The 18,217-nt window shown below is 44.0% G+C and overlaps 1 protein-coding gene across 1 annotated transcript in view; it reads left to right on the top strand.

Moving 5' to 3' along the window:
• The window catches only part of LOC128694332 (uncharacterized), a 61,885-nt gene that overhangs the window by 21,591 nt on the left and 22,077 nt on the right, over positions 1-18,217 (top strand). The window contains exon 3 of the mRNA XM_070093473.1: positions 12,336-12,977. Coding sequence (XP_069949574.1) covers positions 12,336-12,964 — 629 coding nt within the window. The 3' untranslated portion in view covers positions 12,965-12,977. The remainder of the gene's footprint in view (positions 1-12,335; positions 12,978-18,217) is intronic.

The following is an 18,217-nucleotide window of genomic DNA, read 5'->3' as shown; positions in this document are numbered from 1 at the left end:
TAGTATGTATATAGTATATATATATATATATATATATATATATATATATATATATATATATATATATATATATATATATATATATATGTATGTATATATATATATATATATATATATATATATATATATATATATATATATATATATATATATATATATATATATATATATATATATATATATATATATATATATATATATATATATATATATATATATATATATATATATATATATATATAATTGTAGATTATAAGATAATAAACTGACATATTGGTCAATACGAGGCTGGTTAAATATAATTTTCCTGGGCAGTAAGAGTTATCGTTGCATAAGAGAGTTGATCATTGTGATGATTTTCACTAAGTGTGTGTTGAAACCAAGTTATTACCTTGTTCTTGTTCTTCGTTCTTCTGCTCTTCTTTTTGGGTTGTGTGCTTGTTACTCTGTTCTTGCTCTCTGTTCTATTCTTGTTCTTTGTTCTCTTGCTATTGTTATTTGTTCCGTGGTTCTTTCTTGGTTTTCGTTTCTATTCTTGTTCTTTGTTCTCCTGTTCGTTGTTCTTATATTTTTGTTAATTTTTTGCTGCTCTTGTTCATTGTTTTGATGTTCTTGCTATTCTTTTTAGTTCTGCTCTTATTTCCTCTGTGCTTGTTCTTACTGTTTGTTCTGTTCTTGTTCATCTTGTTCTCTTATTGTTGTTCCCATTCTTGTTCTCTCTCTGTCTCTCTCTCTCTCTCACCTTGTTCTTTATATATATATATATATATATATATATATATATATATATATATATATATATATATATATATATATATATATATATATATATATATATATATATATATATATATATATATATATATATATATATATATATATATGCATTATGTGTGTTACAATCGCTACAAATTTTAAACAGTTATATAGGGAAATGAGGAGTGAAAACCTGGCAACACAAGCGTAGGTGTTTCTGTGAATAGGTACACACACACACACACACACACACACACACACACACACACACACACACACACACACACACACACACACACACACACACACAAACGGAAGTGATGTAGTGGAGGCAGGATCCATACATAGCTTTAAGAAGGGGTATGATAAAGCTCATGGAGCAGGAAGAGTGACCTAGTAGCGACCAGTGAAGAGGCGGGGCCAGGAGCTTGGACTCGACCCCTGCAACCTCAACTAGGTGAGTACAACTAGGTGAGTACACACACACACACACACACACACACACACACACAACGTAGAATTCGTACCCAGACACTGACCCCCATACACCTTGAAGCTCTGCCAACACTCTCTTCTTCTACTACAACTGTAACCACCATTACCACTACTACCACTACCACTGCAACACTACCACTACCACCACCACTACCAGCACCATCACCACCACCATCACCACTACCACCACATTACTACTACCACCACCACCACCACCACCAAAATAATTCTGTTGATTGGGACTAAGTTGACCCTTGTAAAAGTATATTTTGTTGATTTGAGATTGCAAACTGATCAGTGGTGAGTTATTTATTGACCTCCGCACCGGAGATGATGTACGTGTGTCCGTGGTGAGGAACGATGACAGGAAGATGGTTCACGCGGTACTGACGAGCGAAATGTTATGCCCCCCCCCCACCACCACCACCAAGGAAAGCCTCGTTCTGCAACGCTTGTATTTTATTCTTAGGCGGTGCTAAGACACTGCCAAGACACTGTCAAGGCACTGCCAAGACACTGCCAAGATACTGAACCAGATACAAACCAGGTTATTAACGCAAGAGACCAGACATTCGGCTCACACTCACAGTACCACCACTACGACGTCTCCACACACATACACACAACATGAGTCCAAGGGATGTTAGGAAGTGGAATAGCCTAGAAAGTGACGTAGTGGAGGCGGGCACCATACATCATTTTAAGACGAGGTTTGATAACGCTCATGGAGCAGGGAGAGAGAGAGGACCTAGTAGCAATCAGTGAAGAGGCGGGGCCAGGAGCTATGACTCGACCCCTGCAACCACAAATAGGTGGGTACACACACACGCGCACACACGCACACGCGCACACGCACGCACACACGCACACACGCACACACGCGCACACGCGCACACACACACACACACACACACACACACACACACACACACACACACACACACACACACACACACACACACACACACACACACACACACACACACATTCACCTTGAGTAGTGCAGATATTGAGGACATCACATATGAAAGACCCATTGGGGCCAGCGATCATGTGGTTTTAAGATTCGAATACACAGTAGAGCTACAAGTGGAGGGGGAAGCAGGAAGAGCCGGAGGAATGAAGCCAAACTACAAGAAGGGGAACTACGCGGGAATGAAGAACTTCCTGAACGGGGTTCAGTGGGACAGAGAACTGGCGGGGAAGTCAGTAAACGAGATGATGGAATACGTGACAACAATATACATGGAAGCTGAGGAGAGGTTTGTACCCAAGGATAACAGAAATAATGAAAAAGCCAGGATGAGCCCATGATTCACCCAAAGGTACAGGGAGGCAAAAACCAAGTGTGCTAGGGAATGGAAGAGGTATAGGAGGCAAAGGACCCAGAAGAATAAGGAGAGCAGTCGTAGAGCCAGAAATGAATATGCACAGGTAAGAAGGGAGGCCCAACGGAAATATGAGAATGACATAGCAGCGAAAGCCAAATCTGACCTGAAGCTGTTGTACAGCCACATCAGAAGGAAAATAACAGTAAAGGACCAGGTAATCAGGCTAAGGAAGGAAGGAGGAGAGATCACAAGAAACGACCAAGAAATATGTGAGGAACTCAACATGAGATTCAAGTAAGTGTTCACAGAGGAGACAGAAGGGACTCGAGAAAGACGGAGAGGTGGGGTACACCACCAAGTGTTGGACACAATACATACAACTGAGGAAGAAGTGAAGAGGCTGCTGAGTGAGCTAGACACCTCAAAGTCGATGGAGCCGGATAACATCTCTCCATGGGTCCTGAGAGAGGTTGCAGAGGCGCTATGTATACCCCTAACAACAATATTCAACACTGTCGAAACAGGGAGATTATCTAAGGTATGGAAGACAGCAAATGTAATCCCAATTTTTAAAAAAGGAGACTGACAAGAAGCACTAAACTATAGGTCAGTGTCATTGACATGTATAGTATGCAAAGTCATGGAGAAGATTATAAGGAGAAGAATGGTGGAACACCTAGAAAGGAACGATCTCATCAACAGCAGCCAACATGGTTTCAGGGACGGGAAATCCTGTGTCACAAGCCTACTGGAGTTCTATGATATGGTGACAGCAGTAAGACAAGAGAGAGAGGGGTGGGTAGATTGCATTTTCTTGGACTGTAAGAAGGCGTTTGACACAGTTCCACACAAGAGATTAGTGCAAAAACTGGAGGATCAGGCAGGGATAACAGGGAAGGCACTACAATGAATCAGGGAATACCTGTCAGGAAGACAGCAGCGAGTCATGGTACGAGGCGAGGTGTCAAAGTGGGCACCTGTGACGAGTGGGGTTCCACAAAGGTCAGTCCCAGGACCGGTGCTGTTTCTGGTATTTGTGAACGACATGACCGAAGGAATAGACTCCGAAGTGTCCCTGTTTGCAGATGATGTGAAGTTGATGAGAAGAATTCAGTCGGACGAGGACCAGGCAGAGCTACAAAGGGATCTGGACAGGCTGCAGGTCTGGTCCAGGAATTGGCTCCAGGAGTTCAACCCTACCAAGCGCAAAGTCATGAAGATTTGGGAAGGGCAAAGAAGACCGTAGGCGGAGTATAGTCTTGGGGGCCAGAGATTACAAACCTCACTCAAGGAAAAAGATCTTGGGGTGAGTATAACACCAGGCACATCTCCTGAGGCGCACAGCAACCAAATAACTGCTGCAGCATATGGGCGCCTAGCAAACCTCAGAACAGCATTCCGCCATCTTAATAAGGAATCGTTCACTGTACACTGTGTACGTTAGGCCCATATTGGAGTATGCGGCACCAGTTTGGAACCCACACCTAGCCAAGCACGTAAAGAAACTAGAGAAAGTGCAAAGGTTTGCAACAAAACTAGTCCCAGAGCTTAGGGGTATGTCTTACGAGGAGAGGTTAAGGGAAATCAACCTGACGACACTGGAGGACAGGAGAAATAGGGGGGATATGATAACGACATATAAAATATTGAGAGGAATTGACAAGGTGGACAGAGACAAAATGTTCCAGAGATGGGACACAGCAACAAGGGGACACAGTTGGAAGTTGAAGACACAGATGAGTCAGAGGGATGTCAAGAAGTATTTCTTCAGTCACAGAGTTGTCAGGAAGTGGAATAGTTTGGGAAGCGATGTAGCGGAGGCAGGATCCTTACATAGCTTTAATAATCAGAGGTATGATAAAGCTCATGGTGCAGGGAGTGACCCAGTAGCGGCCAGTGCACACTCGACCCCTGCAACCACAACGAGATGAGTACAACTAGGTGAGTACACACACACACACACACACACACGCACACACACACACACACACACACACACACACACACACACACACACACACACACACACACACACACACACACACACACACACACACACACACACACACACACACACACACACACACTGGCGCCTGGCAAACCTGAGAATAGTGTTCGGATACCTTAGTAAGGAATCGTTCAAGACACTGTACACTGTGAACATTAAAATGGTATAAAAATACCGACAGGTTGTTAGGTAAGACACATATGCAACAGTTAGGTATCTTTATTATGAAACGTTTCGCCTACACAGTAGGCTTCTTCAGTCAAGTACAGAAACGTTGATAGAAGCAGAAGATACTTGAAGACGATGTAATCAGTCCATCACCCTTAAAGTTTTGAGGTGGTCAGTCCCTCAGTCTGGAGAAGAGCATTGTTCCATAGTATGAAACAATATTGTTTCATACTATGGAACAATGCTCTTCTCCAGACTGAGGGACTGACCACCTCAAAACTTTAAGGGTGATGGACTGATTACATCGTCTTCAAGTATCTTCTGCTTCTATCAACTTTTCTGTACTTGACTGAATAAGCCTACTGTGTAGGCGAGACGTTTCATAATAAAGATACCTAACTGTTGCATATGTGTCTTACCTAACAACACTGTACACTGTGTACATCAGGCCCATACTGGAGTATGCAGCACCAGTTTGGAATTCACACCTGGTCAAACACGTCAAGAAATTAGAGAAAGTGCAAAGGTTTGCAACAGGGCTAGTTCCGGAGCTCAGGGGTATGTCCTACGAAGAATGGCTGAGGGAAATCGGACTGACGACATTGGAGGGCAGGCGGGTCAGGGGAGACATGATAACGACATACAAAATACTGCGTGGAATAGATAAGGTAGACAGAGACAGGTTGTTCCAGAGAGGGGACACAGAAACAAGGGGTCACAATTGGAAGCTGAAGACTCAGACCAGTCATAGGGATGTTAGGAAGTATTTCTTCAGTCATAGAGTCGTCAGGAAGTGGAATAGCCTAACAAGTGATATAGTGGAGGCAAGAACCAAACATAGCTTTAAGACGAGGTATGACAAAGCTCTGGAAGCAGAGAGAGAAGGAGGACCTAGTAGTGATCAGTGAAGAGGCAGGGCCAGGAGCTGTGTCTCGACCCCTGCAACCACAATTAGGTGAGTACACACACACACACACACACACACACACACACACACACACACACACACACGCACACACAGCATCAGGCGCATATAACAGGAAGGGCACTGCAATGGATCAGAGAATACCTGACAGGGAGGCAACAACGAGTCATGGTACGTAATGATGTATCACAGTGGGCACCTGTGACGAGCGGGGTCCCACAGGGGTCGGTCCTAGGACCAGTGCTATTTTTGGTATATGTGAACGACATGATGGAAGGGTTAGACTCAGAAGTGTCCCTGTTTGCAGATGATGTGAAGTTAATGAGGAGAATTAAATCTGATGAGGACCAGGCAGGACTTCAAAGAGACCTGGACAGACTGGACACCTGGTCCAGCAAATGGCTTCTCGAATTTAATCCTGCCAAATGCAAAGTCATGAAGATAGGGGAAGGGCACAGAAGACCACAGACAGAGTATAGGCTAGGTGGCCAAAGACTGCAAACCTCACTCAAGGAGAAAGATCTTGGGGTGAGTATAACACCGAGCATGTCTCCGGAAGCACACATCAATCAGATAACTGCTGCAGCATATGGGCGCCTGGCAAACCTGAGAACAGCATTCCGACACCTTAGTAAGGAATCATTCAAGACACTGTACACCGTGTATGTCAGGCCCATACTGGAGTATGCAGCACCTGTTTGGAACCCGCACTTGATAAAGCACGTCAAGAAACTAGAGAAGTACAAAGGTTTGCAACAAGGTTAGTTCCAGAGCTAAGGGGAATGTCCTATGAAGAAAGATTAAGGGAAATCGGCCTGACGACACTGGAGGACAGGAGGGTCAGGGGGGACATGATAACGACATATAAAATACTGCGTGGAATAGACAAGGTGGACAAGGACAGGATGTTCCAGGGAGGGGACACAGAAACAAGAGGCCACAATTGGAAGTTGAAGACACAAATGAGTCAGAGAGATAGTAGGAAGTATTTCTTCAGTCATAGAGTTGTAAGGCAGTGGAATAGCCTAGAAAATGACGTAGTGGAGGCAGGAACCATACACAGTTTTAAGACGAGGTTTGATAAAGCTCATGGAGCGGGGAGAGAGAGGGTCTAGTAGCAACCGGTGAAGAGGCGGGGCCAGGAGCTAGGACTCGACCCCTGCAACCACAAATAGGTGAGTACAAATAGGTGAGTACACACACACACACACACACACACACACACACACACACTCAACCCCTGCAACCACAACGAGGTGAGTACAGCTAGGTGAGTACAAGCAGTACCATCACTACGACTCCACACACACATATTTACCTGGAGTTTACCTGGAGAGAGTTCCGGGGGTCAACGCCCCCGCGGCCCGGTCTGTGACCAGGCCTCATATATTAAAATGGTATAAAATACCGACAGGTTGTTAGGTAAGACACATATGCAACAGTTAGGTATCTCTATTTCGAAACGTTTCGCCTACACAGTAGGCTTCTTCAGTCGAGTACAGAAAAGTTGATAGAAGCAGAAGAGACTTGAAGACGATGTAATCAGTCCATCACCCTATTGTTTCAGACTATGGAACAATACTCTTCTCCAGACTGAGGGACTGACCACCTCAAAACTTCAAGGGTGATGGACTGATTACATCGTCTTCAAGTATCTTCTGCTTCTATCAACTTTTCTGTACTCGACTGAAGAAGCCTACTGTGTAGGCGAAACGTTTCGAAATAAAGATACCTAACTGTTACATATGTGTCTTACCTAACAGGCCTCATATAGTTAGTGCCCTGTTCCAGTTATTGTACCATTGTACCATAGTGTACCTTGTTCCAGTTATTGTACCATAGTGTACCTTGTTTCAGTTATTGTACCATAGTGTACCTTGTTTCAGTTATTGTACCATAGTGTACCTTGTTTCAGTTATTGTACCATAGTGTACCTTGTTTCAGTTATTGTACCATAGTGTACCTTGTTTCAGTTATTGTACCATAGTGTACCTTGTTTCAATTGTTAGTGTACCATAGTGTACCTTGTTATTGTGCCATAGTGTACCTTGTTTTAATTGTTAGTGTACCATAGTGTACCTTGTTTCAGTTATGTTGTTCTTAGTGCGTTAAGGACCTCGTTTGTATGGGTCGAGTTGATGTTCACTTGTTTTCTTTTGTTTATGTTTGATATTCACTTGTTTTCTTCTTTTGTTTATGTATATATTTTGGTAGAATTACCGACAATATGTAAAGTAAAAGGACACAAGTGCAGCTAATGTGACATTTTATTGTGGCAACGTTTCGCTCTCCAGGAGCTTCGTCAAGCCATTACAGAGGGTATATACAGGCTTAGAGTGAGGTGTAATACTAGTGGTAGTAGTAGTAGTAGTAGTAGTAGTAGTAGTAGTAGTAGTAGTAGTAGTAGTAGTAGCAGTAGTAGCAGTAGTAGTAGTAGCAGTAGTAGTAGTAGTAGTAGTCGTAGTAGTAAAATAAATAAGTCAGATAAATATTTCTATTGAGGGTTGAATTAGAGAAGGTCTTTCAGTGTTCACTCTCTGTAATGTGCTTGTGTAGTATTAACAGGAGAAACTATGTGATGGCAGGGCTTACTGCTTTCAGGAGGATTTTTGCTAAGACATTTTATTGTGGCAACGTTTCGCTCCTAGAGAGAGAAACGTTGCCACAATAAAATGTCACATTAGTTACACTTGTGTCCTTTTGTTTATGCTTGATGTTCACATTTTTTTTATGAACGATGCGCATTTGTTCATACATAGCATACACCACTTATCACACATAGCATACACCACTTATCACACATAGCATACACCACTTATAATCATGTAAATGGTATATGATACCGAGAAGTTGGTGAGCAAGACGTGCTGTAGTTTGGCATCTTCATTGTGGAAACGTTTCGCCCAGACGGTAGGCTTCTTCAGTGGGATACAGAAGAGGCGACAGAATCAGTGGAGTTGTCAAGGTAATGTAATCAGTCCATCAGCCTCTAAGATGTATAGTAGTTTTGAGGTGGTCAGTCCCTCAGGCTGGAGAAGAGTTCAGCTCCATGGTCTGCAACAGTGTGAAGCTGAGGCTGATATAAGGGTATCAGTCATACACTGTTAGTATATATATATATATATATATATATATATATATATATATATATATATATATATATATATATATATATATATATATATATATATATATATATATATGCAATAAGATCACAGTAAACAGGTGATTTCAAAATATGCAAAACAACCACTCTGAAAGAATAGAGAAATTCCAAGCGCTTTCGTGACTACTCACAGTATCAAGGAACTAGTTCCTTGATAATGTGAGTAGTCACGAAAGCGCTTGGAATTTCTCTATTCTTTCAGAGTGGTTGTTTTGCATATATATTATATATATATATATATATATTATATATATATATATATATATATATATATATATATATATATATATATATATATATATATATATATATATATATATATATATATATATATATATATATATATAGATAGATAGATTGATGGACTGACCACATCGACTCAAGGTTGAGGGACTGTTTACCTCATTCTACTCCTGTTCTTCAAGATTCTCCTTTGTATGGACTGATGAAGCCACTGTGTGGCGAAACGTTTCCTCAATAAAGATACCCAAGAGTTGCACATGTGTCTAATTTATCATATATATATATATATATATATATATATATATATATATATATATATATATATATATATATATATATATATATATATGTGTGTGTGTGTGTGTGTGTGTGTGTGTGTGTGTGTGTGTGTGTGTGTGTGTGTGTGTGTGTGTGTTGTGGGTGTGTGTGTGTATGTATGTATGTATGTATATACACACTTGTTTGCTGTGGGTACGTAATGGATTGCGATGCAGTACCTTGTAGTACCCGTCGCCGCAGCCGCAGCTGCATCACGAGGCCCTGACCTCGACGTAAGTGCGGCAGAGATGACGTCGGCCATGTTGCCCATTGACGTTACCAGTTGTTTTGATGACGTCACTGAAGGATGCGTAGTAGGTGTTGGTTTGTGACTGGCTGATGTCTGGAGGCGCGGCCCTCGAACGTGCCCCCATTGGTTGTATGTCCCCTTCTATTAACTCTCAGTGTTCTCTTCTACTTACTGTCCTTGTTTCTCCTATCTGTCCTTGTTTATCCTATTAACTGTCCTCGTTTTTCCTATTCACTGTCCTTGTTTCTCCTACTTACTGTTGTTGTTTCTCCATAGTTACCAATCAGGTTTTAGATCTTACTCGACCGACACCTCCCTAATTAATCTGATGGACTACCTAAGAACTCAAATATCGCTAGGGAATCTCATGTGTATGGTGACCTTAGACTTACAAAAGGCTTTCGATACAGTTAACCATAACATATTACGTAAGAAACTACAAGCTATCGACCTTGGCTCTGTAGTCTGGTTTAAGTCCTACCTGAGCAACAGGATAACAAGTTGTCCCGAGTCAGAATCTCTGCCGATAGCATGTGGGGTTCCCCAAGGTAATATTCTGGGCCCGTTACTCTTTTTATGCTATGTGAATGACATGCCCATCAGTATCAAGTGTAAACTTCTGTTGTATGCAGACGACGGTGTTCTGATAGTGTCAGGTAAAGACCCACAAGATATAGATACATGTAATGTACTATCACTAGAACTAGAGTCCTGCAGCAAATGGTTAGTAGACAACAAACTATCGCTGCACCTCGGGATAACACAAGGCATACTCGTTGGTACGAAAAGTAAACTGAAAATGGTAAATACTTTAGATGTCCAGTGTAATGGGGAACCCATCACCTCAGTATCTTCAATGAAATATCTGGGAATCACCTTTGATCCAAGCATGTCAGGAGAATTGATAGGGAACAGTGAGTACGAGGCCTAAGTTTCTCTCAAGATAGGCACAGTGTCTACTTACTTGACCTATGTATAGCTCTTATACAATGTCATATAAATTATTTTTGTTCTTCACGGTACTCTGCTTTAACAAAAAAAAATGAAGGATAGACTACAGATCAGCCAGAACAAGATGGTGAGATTCATCATGGACCTGGGTTCAAGATTCATCCTGGACCTGGGTTCAAGATTCATCCTGGACCTGGGTTCAAGATTCATCCTGGACCTGGGTTCAAGATTCATCCTGGACCTGGGTTCAAGATTCATCCTGGACCTGGGTTCAAGATTCATCCTGGACCTTAGTTCAAGATTCATCCTGGACCTGGGTTCAAGATTCATCCTGGACCTTAGTTCAAGATTCATCCTGGACCTTAGTTCAAGATTCATCCTGGACCTGGGTTCAAGATTCATCCTGGACCTGGGTTCAAGATTCATCCTGGACCTTAGTTCAAGATTCATCCTGGACCTGGGTTCAAGATTCATCCTGGACCTTAGTTCAAGATTCATCCTGGACCTGGGTTCAAGATTCATCCTGGACCTTAGTTCAAGATTCATCCTGGACCTGGGTTCAAGATTCATCCTGGACCTTAGTTCAAGATTCATCCTGGACCTGGGTTCAAGATTCATCCTGGACCTTAGTTCAAGATTCATCCTGGACCTTAGTTCAAGATTCATCCTGGACCTTAGTTCAAGATTCATCCTGGACCTTAGTTCAAGATTCATCCTGGACCTGGGTTCAAGATTCATCCTGGACCTGGGTTTAAGATTCATCCTGGACCTGGGTTCAAGAGAGCATGTCGGTTAGTTTAATATGTTTATTATGCACCCCATACCCATCCAGTGGGCGGTAGTCAAAGGGACTGGGCCTCAAAGTTTTGATAGCTGAGCAAGTTACAGAGGTAATGAATTCACAATTTACAAAGGTAATGAACTCACAATTTACAAAGGTAATGAACTCCAGGTAGGTCTAGTCACAATCATGACAAGTTACAAAGGTATTTACAGATTACAGAGGTACACAATGGGTCCAGGGACCGGGCTCCAAAGTTTTGATGGCTGAACTAGGTACAAGGTAATGAACTCACAAGTTACAAAGGTAATGAACTCACCAGTTACAAAGGTAATGAATACTGTAAGAATGGTTACTTACGTTTATACATGGCTGCAATCATGAACAAATTTTAGAGTAATGAGCAATTCACACTTCCACACCCGGTCACAACTGTAGTGAGTTATTGGTGCAAATGTTGATTGCTGAGTCTCTCTCTCTCTCTCACACACACACACACACATACAAATTCATACACACACACACACATGTCGGCCAGGATGAATTACAACAACTGGATATGCTGAAGTTAAATTGCGTTTATAATATTGCTTACAAACACTGTCCAGAATGTCTTTCTGTCAAGTTTGTCAAAGTTATGAACCACAGCCAGTATGGTACTAGGGGAAAGTGTACGCAACTTTGTAGTACCTACACTAGGCGGTTAGTCTTCAAACACGTTTTATTATGCAGCAATAAAGGAGTGGAGCGGACTGCCTGAACGTGTCAAGGACAGTCCTAGCATGATTCAGTTCAGGAAGACACCTGAAAGGTAGGAGAGTGATTTCTTGTATAGTCAACATTGGTATACCTATTACTGTAAGCTGATCCTCTCTTTTATGTTCATGTAAATAACTCTGTTCACTTTATTCCTATTTTCACCTCCTTTTACGCCATTCCCAAGAGTGGCGCAAACCTTGCAGTGAGAACACAGGCTGCGACTTCTCCCCAGAGTGGCGTAAATATTGCAGTGAGAACACAGGCTGCGACTTCTCCCCAGAGTGGCGCAAACCTTGCAGTGAGAACACAGGCTGCGACTTCTCCCCAGAGTGGCGTAAATATTGCAGTGAGAACACAGGCTGCGACTTCTCCCCAGAGTGGCGCAAACCTTGCAGTGAGAACACAGGCTGCGACTTCTCCCCAGAGTGGCGCAAACCTTGCAGTGAGAACACAGGCTGCTACTTCTCCCCAGAGTGGCGCAAACCTTGCAGTGAGAACACAGGCTGCTACTTCTCCCCAGAGTGGCGCAAACCTTGCAGTGAGAACACAGGCTGCTACTTCTCCCCAGAGTGGCGCAAACCTTGCAGTGAGAACACAGGCTGCTACTTCTCCCCAGAGTGGCGCAAACCTTGCAGTGAGAACACAGGCTGCTACTTCTCCCCAGAGTGGCGCAAACCTTGCAGTGAGAACACAGGCTGCTACTTCTCCCCAGAGTGGCGCAAACCTTGCAGTGAGAACACAGGCTGCGACTTCTCCCCAGAGTGGCGTAAACCTTGCAGTGAGAACGCAGGCTGCGACTTCTCCCCAGAGTAGCACAAACCTTCAAGTGAGTATATGCCTGTTTCTCTTATAATTTCAAAACCTTTGTTGTTGAGCCTGTGTTGGAATGCACTTTCCTTGCCTGCCTTGTTTGTAACATTCACCACAGGCCTGGTCATGGACCTGGCCGAGGGGGCGCTAACCTCCGAAACACCCTCCAGGTATACTCCTCCAGTGCAGCGTCAGATCTTTCCACTTCTTCACTCTTCCCTCTGGATCTCTTCTCCTCCGAGTGAAAAAAAACGCTTCCATACACGCATACGACAACTCTCATGTTAACTGGAGTTTACATAAGAAAGGAGGAACTCTGTCTAGTATGGTCCAGTAGGCCTGTTGCAGTGTTCCTTCTTTCTTATGTTAACTCCAGTAGTAAGATCATGCTGTCTATCAAATAGTGGCAGGAGTTCTCAGCAGCAAGTGTAACCTGCATAGCATGAGATCTGATCATGAGGAGAAGTAGGTCGCTGTTGTAAATATTCTTAGCAGGCAGTGAAGCAAGCATACTTCTCTTGTGGTATGTTACCATTGAGTGGGTGACCTTTCCCCACACTGGCACTGTATGAGTGGCCCCCAAACTGGCACTGTACGAGTGATTTTCCCCTACACTGGCACTGTATGAGTAGCCTTCCCCCACACTGGCACTGTATGAGTGACCCGCACACTGGCATTATGCGGGGGTCACTCATAGACAGCTACATAGAGAGATCGAACTTTTTTTAGTGTCTGTTGTGTTCCCAGGTTACGGTGCCACACTGGGTCGACAGCATCAGCAATGTCTAGTTGAACTACATAGCTGATCCAGTAACTGGTGCCACATACTGAGACATACAGAGGTTACACTATGCATTCCTGTATTTATTTTACAAGCTAAGATCTGCTTTCCTGCCTCAGCTCATCTCAAGGCTTTCCTCTAGGAAAGCATTGAGCTAAAACTGGGTTCCAGATTCATTGACTCCACCAGGGACCCAAGGGCAGCCACTTTCATGTTCCAGGGCCTTTACATGGCTATGCAGAGGGGAAATGCTTGCTGCATACTTAGCTCGCGTCCAGCTTCAGAGGAGCTGGAGGAGATTCATAATCTTTGATATACCGAAATACTGTATTCATGTTTGTGTTTTTTAAATAAATAGTCCCTGACCTAAAAAAAAATTACATATATGTAAATATGGGGTGTGGTAGGAGAAAATTAGTGCTCAGGTGGATTCTAGGATCCAGGTGGATGACTGCCAATAAACTTACACTTAATACTGACAAAACCTTCTATATAATGTTTGGTAACAGAGCAGGTGTTGTACAACTAAACATAATGATTGACAACACTCCTATTGCTAAACATAATGAGGGCAAATTCCTGTGTCTGCACCTTAACAGCAACCTGAAATTCGGCACCTGTATCCACCACATAACAAAAAAAAACAGTATCCAAAACGGCAAAACGGTTGGGATCTCTAAGATATGTTACTACATACCACAATCAGCCCTACTCACACTATACTATTCACTCATCTATCCTTACCTCACCTATGCCATTTGTGCCTGGGGATCAACAGCAGCAACACACCTAAAGCCAATAATAACCCAACAAAAAGCTGCAGTAAGAATTATCACAATCCAATACCAGGCAACATCCCCCCCCCCTTCTCCACTCTTCAAAGATCTAAACTTACTGTACAGAACATCTACAATAACTACTGTGCAACCTACATTTACTGAACCATAAATTCCAATATTAACCCTGAATTAAAACACTTTCTTGATAGTTGTGACAGGACCCATAGACACAATACCAGACACAAAAATCTCTGACATCCCTCCCGTCCGGCTAAATCTATACAAAAAAATTGAATGTACATCAAAGGGCCTAAAATCTAGAACTCCCTACCTGACAACTCTAAAACTGCAGACTCAACCATTATTTTCAAAACTACCGTTAAGAAACATATTTTCTCCCTAACACACCCCACCATCACCTAACACACCCCACCGTCACCTAACACACCCCACCGTCACCTAACACACCCCACCGTCACCTAACACACCCCACCATCACCTAACACACCCCACCGTCACCTAACACACCCCACCGTCACCTAACACACCCCACCCTCACCTAACACACCCCACCATCACCTAACACACCCCACCGTCACCTAACACACCCCACCGTCACCTAACACACCCCACCGTCACCTAACACACCCCACCGTCACCTAACACACCCCACCGTCACCTAACACACCCCACCGTCACCTAACACACCCCACCGTCACCTAACACACCCCACCGTCACCTAACACACCCCACCGTCACCTAACACACCCCACCGTCACCTAACACACCCCACCATCACCTAACACACCCCACCATCACCTAACACACCCCACCGTCACCTAACACACCCCACCGTCACCTAACACACCCCACCATCACCTAACACACCCCACCATCACCTAACACACCCCACCGTCACCTAACACACCCCACCGTCACCTAACACACCCCACCATCACCTAACACACCCCACCATCACCTAACACACCCCACCGTCACCTAACACACCCCACCGTCACCTAACACACCCCACCGTCACCTAACACACCCCACCGTCACCTAACACACCCCACCGTCACCTAACACACCCCACCGTCACCTAACACACCCCACCGTCACCTAACACACCCCACCGTCACCTAACACACCCCACCGTCACCTAACACACCTCACCGTCACCTAACACACCCCACCGTCACCTAACACACCCCACCGTCACCTAACACACCCCACCGTCACCTAACACACCCCACCGTCACCTAACACACCCCACCGTCACCTAACACACCCCACCGTCACCTAACACACCCCACCATCACCTAACACACCCCACCGTCACCTAACACACCCCACCGTCACCTAACACACCCCACCGTCACCTAACACACCCCACCGTCACCTAACACACCCCACCGTCACCTAACACACCCCACCGTCACCTAACACACCCCACCATCACCTAACACACCCCACCATCACCTAACACACCCCACCGTCACCTAACACACCCCACCGTCACCTAACACACCCCACCATCACCTAACACACCCCACCATCACCTAACACACCCCACCGTCACCTAACACACCCCACCATCACCTAACACACCCCACCGTCACCTAACACACCCCACCGTCACCTAACACACCCCACCATCACCTAACACACCCCACCATCACCTAACACACCCCACCGTCACCTAACACACCCCACCGTCACCTAACACACCCCACCATCACCTAACACACCCCACCGTCACCTAACACACCCCACCGTCACCTAACACACCCCACCGTCACCTAACACACCCCACCATCACCTAACACACCCCACCGTCACCTAACACACCCCACCGTCACCTAACACACCCCACCGTCACCTAACACACCCCACCGTCACCTAACACACCCCACCGTCACCTAACACACCCCACCGTCACCTAACACAACCCACCGTCACCTAACACACCTCACCGTCACCTAACACACCCCACCGTCACCTAACACACCTCACCGTCACCTAACACACCCCACCGTCACCTAACACACCCCACCGTCACCTAACACACCCCACCGTCACCTAACACACCCCACCGTCACCTAACACACCCCACCGTCACCTAACACACCCCACCGTCACCTAACACACCCCACCGTCACCTAACACACCCCACCATCACCTAACACACCCCACCATCACCTAACACACCCCACCGTCACCTAACACACCCCACCGTCACCTAACACACCCCACCGTCACCTAACACACCCCACCGTCACCTAACACACCTCACCGTCACCTAACACACCCCACCGTCACCTAACACACCCCACCGTCACCTAACACCCCACCGTCACCTAACACACCCCACCGTCACCTAACTACATGAAAACCACCTATTCTCTTACTCGTATCAAGCACACACCCAAAATTTACACTTACACTCACCCAAATGACTGTAAACATAAAATTCCTAATAAAACTATTACCTAATAAATCTTAAGCTATTCCTAAGTTTATCTAAGATACTCCAATATAGAAGCTATAATATAAACTGTGTATCATGCCAAGACACAACCATTCTCATTACTAAATTTACAAATTGTTGTATTCTTATGTTTTGTACTACCTCACTATTGTAAATGTAATTAATCACTACAGTTACCTAACTTTAATATCAGTATCATCCATAACCTGTGTCAATATAATGTAAGAAATAGCATTGGTCTGCCCGAAATGCCTAGGCATGCTAATGGCTTTCTTTGTAATTAATATTTTATATGTCTCTAGACTCTTCCTAGAAGACATTTTACTTCTCCGAGGTTAAGGAACTCTACTGCACAAGAGGTGGACCCTATATGTATAATAAATATATATACATACATACATATACAGTGGTCCCTCGTTTTTCGTAATTAATCCGTTCCTGGAGGAGCTACTAAAAACGAAATTTACGATTTGCGAATCAATTTTCCCCATAAGAAATAATGTAAATACAATTAATCCGTTCCTGACACCCAGAAGTATTAAAACAAAAATTTTTTTTACATGAAATATACATATAGTACATAAACAATACAATGGGAAATGATGAATGAAACATTGACAGCATAACACTTACCTTTATTGGAGATTCTTCTTAGTGTATGGGAGACTGGAGGAGGAGAGAGATTGGATTGTTTACAGTTTGGAAGGGAAATCCCCTTCCAGCAACACCTCAGGTACCAATTGCTTCTCTGGGGTTGCTTCTCTTCTCTTTTTCTTAATGCCACTAGGACCACCTTGAGAGTCACTCTAGTCCTGTCTCGCAAAGTAACTGTGGAGAGAGCTCTGTTTCTGGCATCTCTTTAACACTTCCCTAAAATAGCCCAAGACTTTGTCACTGTACATATTTCTCACCTTCTTTACCACAGGCTTGGCACTAGGAGCTTTCTTTGGAGCCATGGTAGCTTATTTAGTACTTGCAAGCACTAAAATGAGTGGAATATTATGAAATATTTTGTAGGAGCACTTGAGGGGACCTTCACTCACTGGTAAACAATACCAGACTGGCTGGGTAGGGAGGCTGCCCCGGCTCACACCGTGCGTACGCGTCCCGGACAAACTACTATTCGCGAGTCAACCTATGAAAAGCGAGTCCATGTTTATACGAAAATACCCTTATGATTGGCGAAATTTACGATTGCCGAGAACTAC

Source organism: Cherax quadricarinatus, chromosome 43 (assembly GCF_038502225.1).
Source record: "Cherax quadricarinatus isolate ZL_2023a chromosome 43, ASM3850222v1, whole genome shotgun sequence".
Classification (NCBI taxonomy): domain Eukaryota; kingdom Metazoa; phylum Arthropoda; class Malacostraca; order Decapoda; family Parastacidae; genus Cherax; species Cherax quadricarinatus.
The sequence above is the reverse complement of the archived record's forward strand: the minus strand, read 5'-3'. Positions and strand labels throughout refer to the sequence as shown.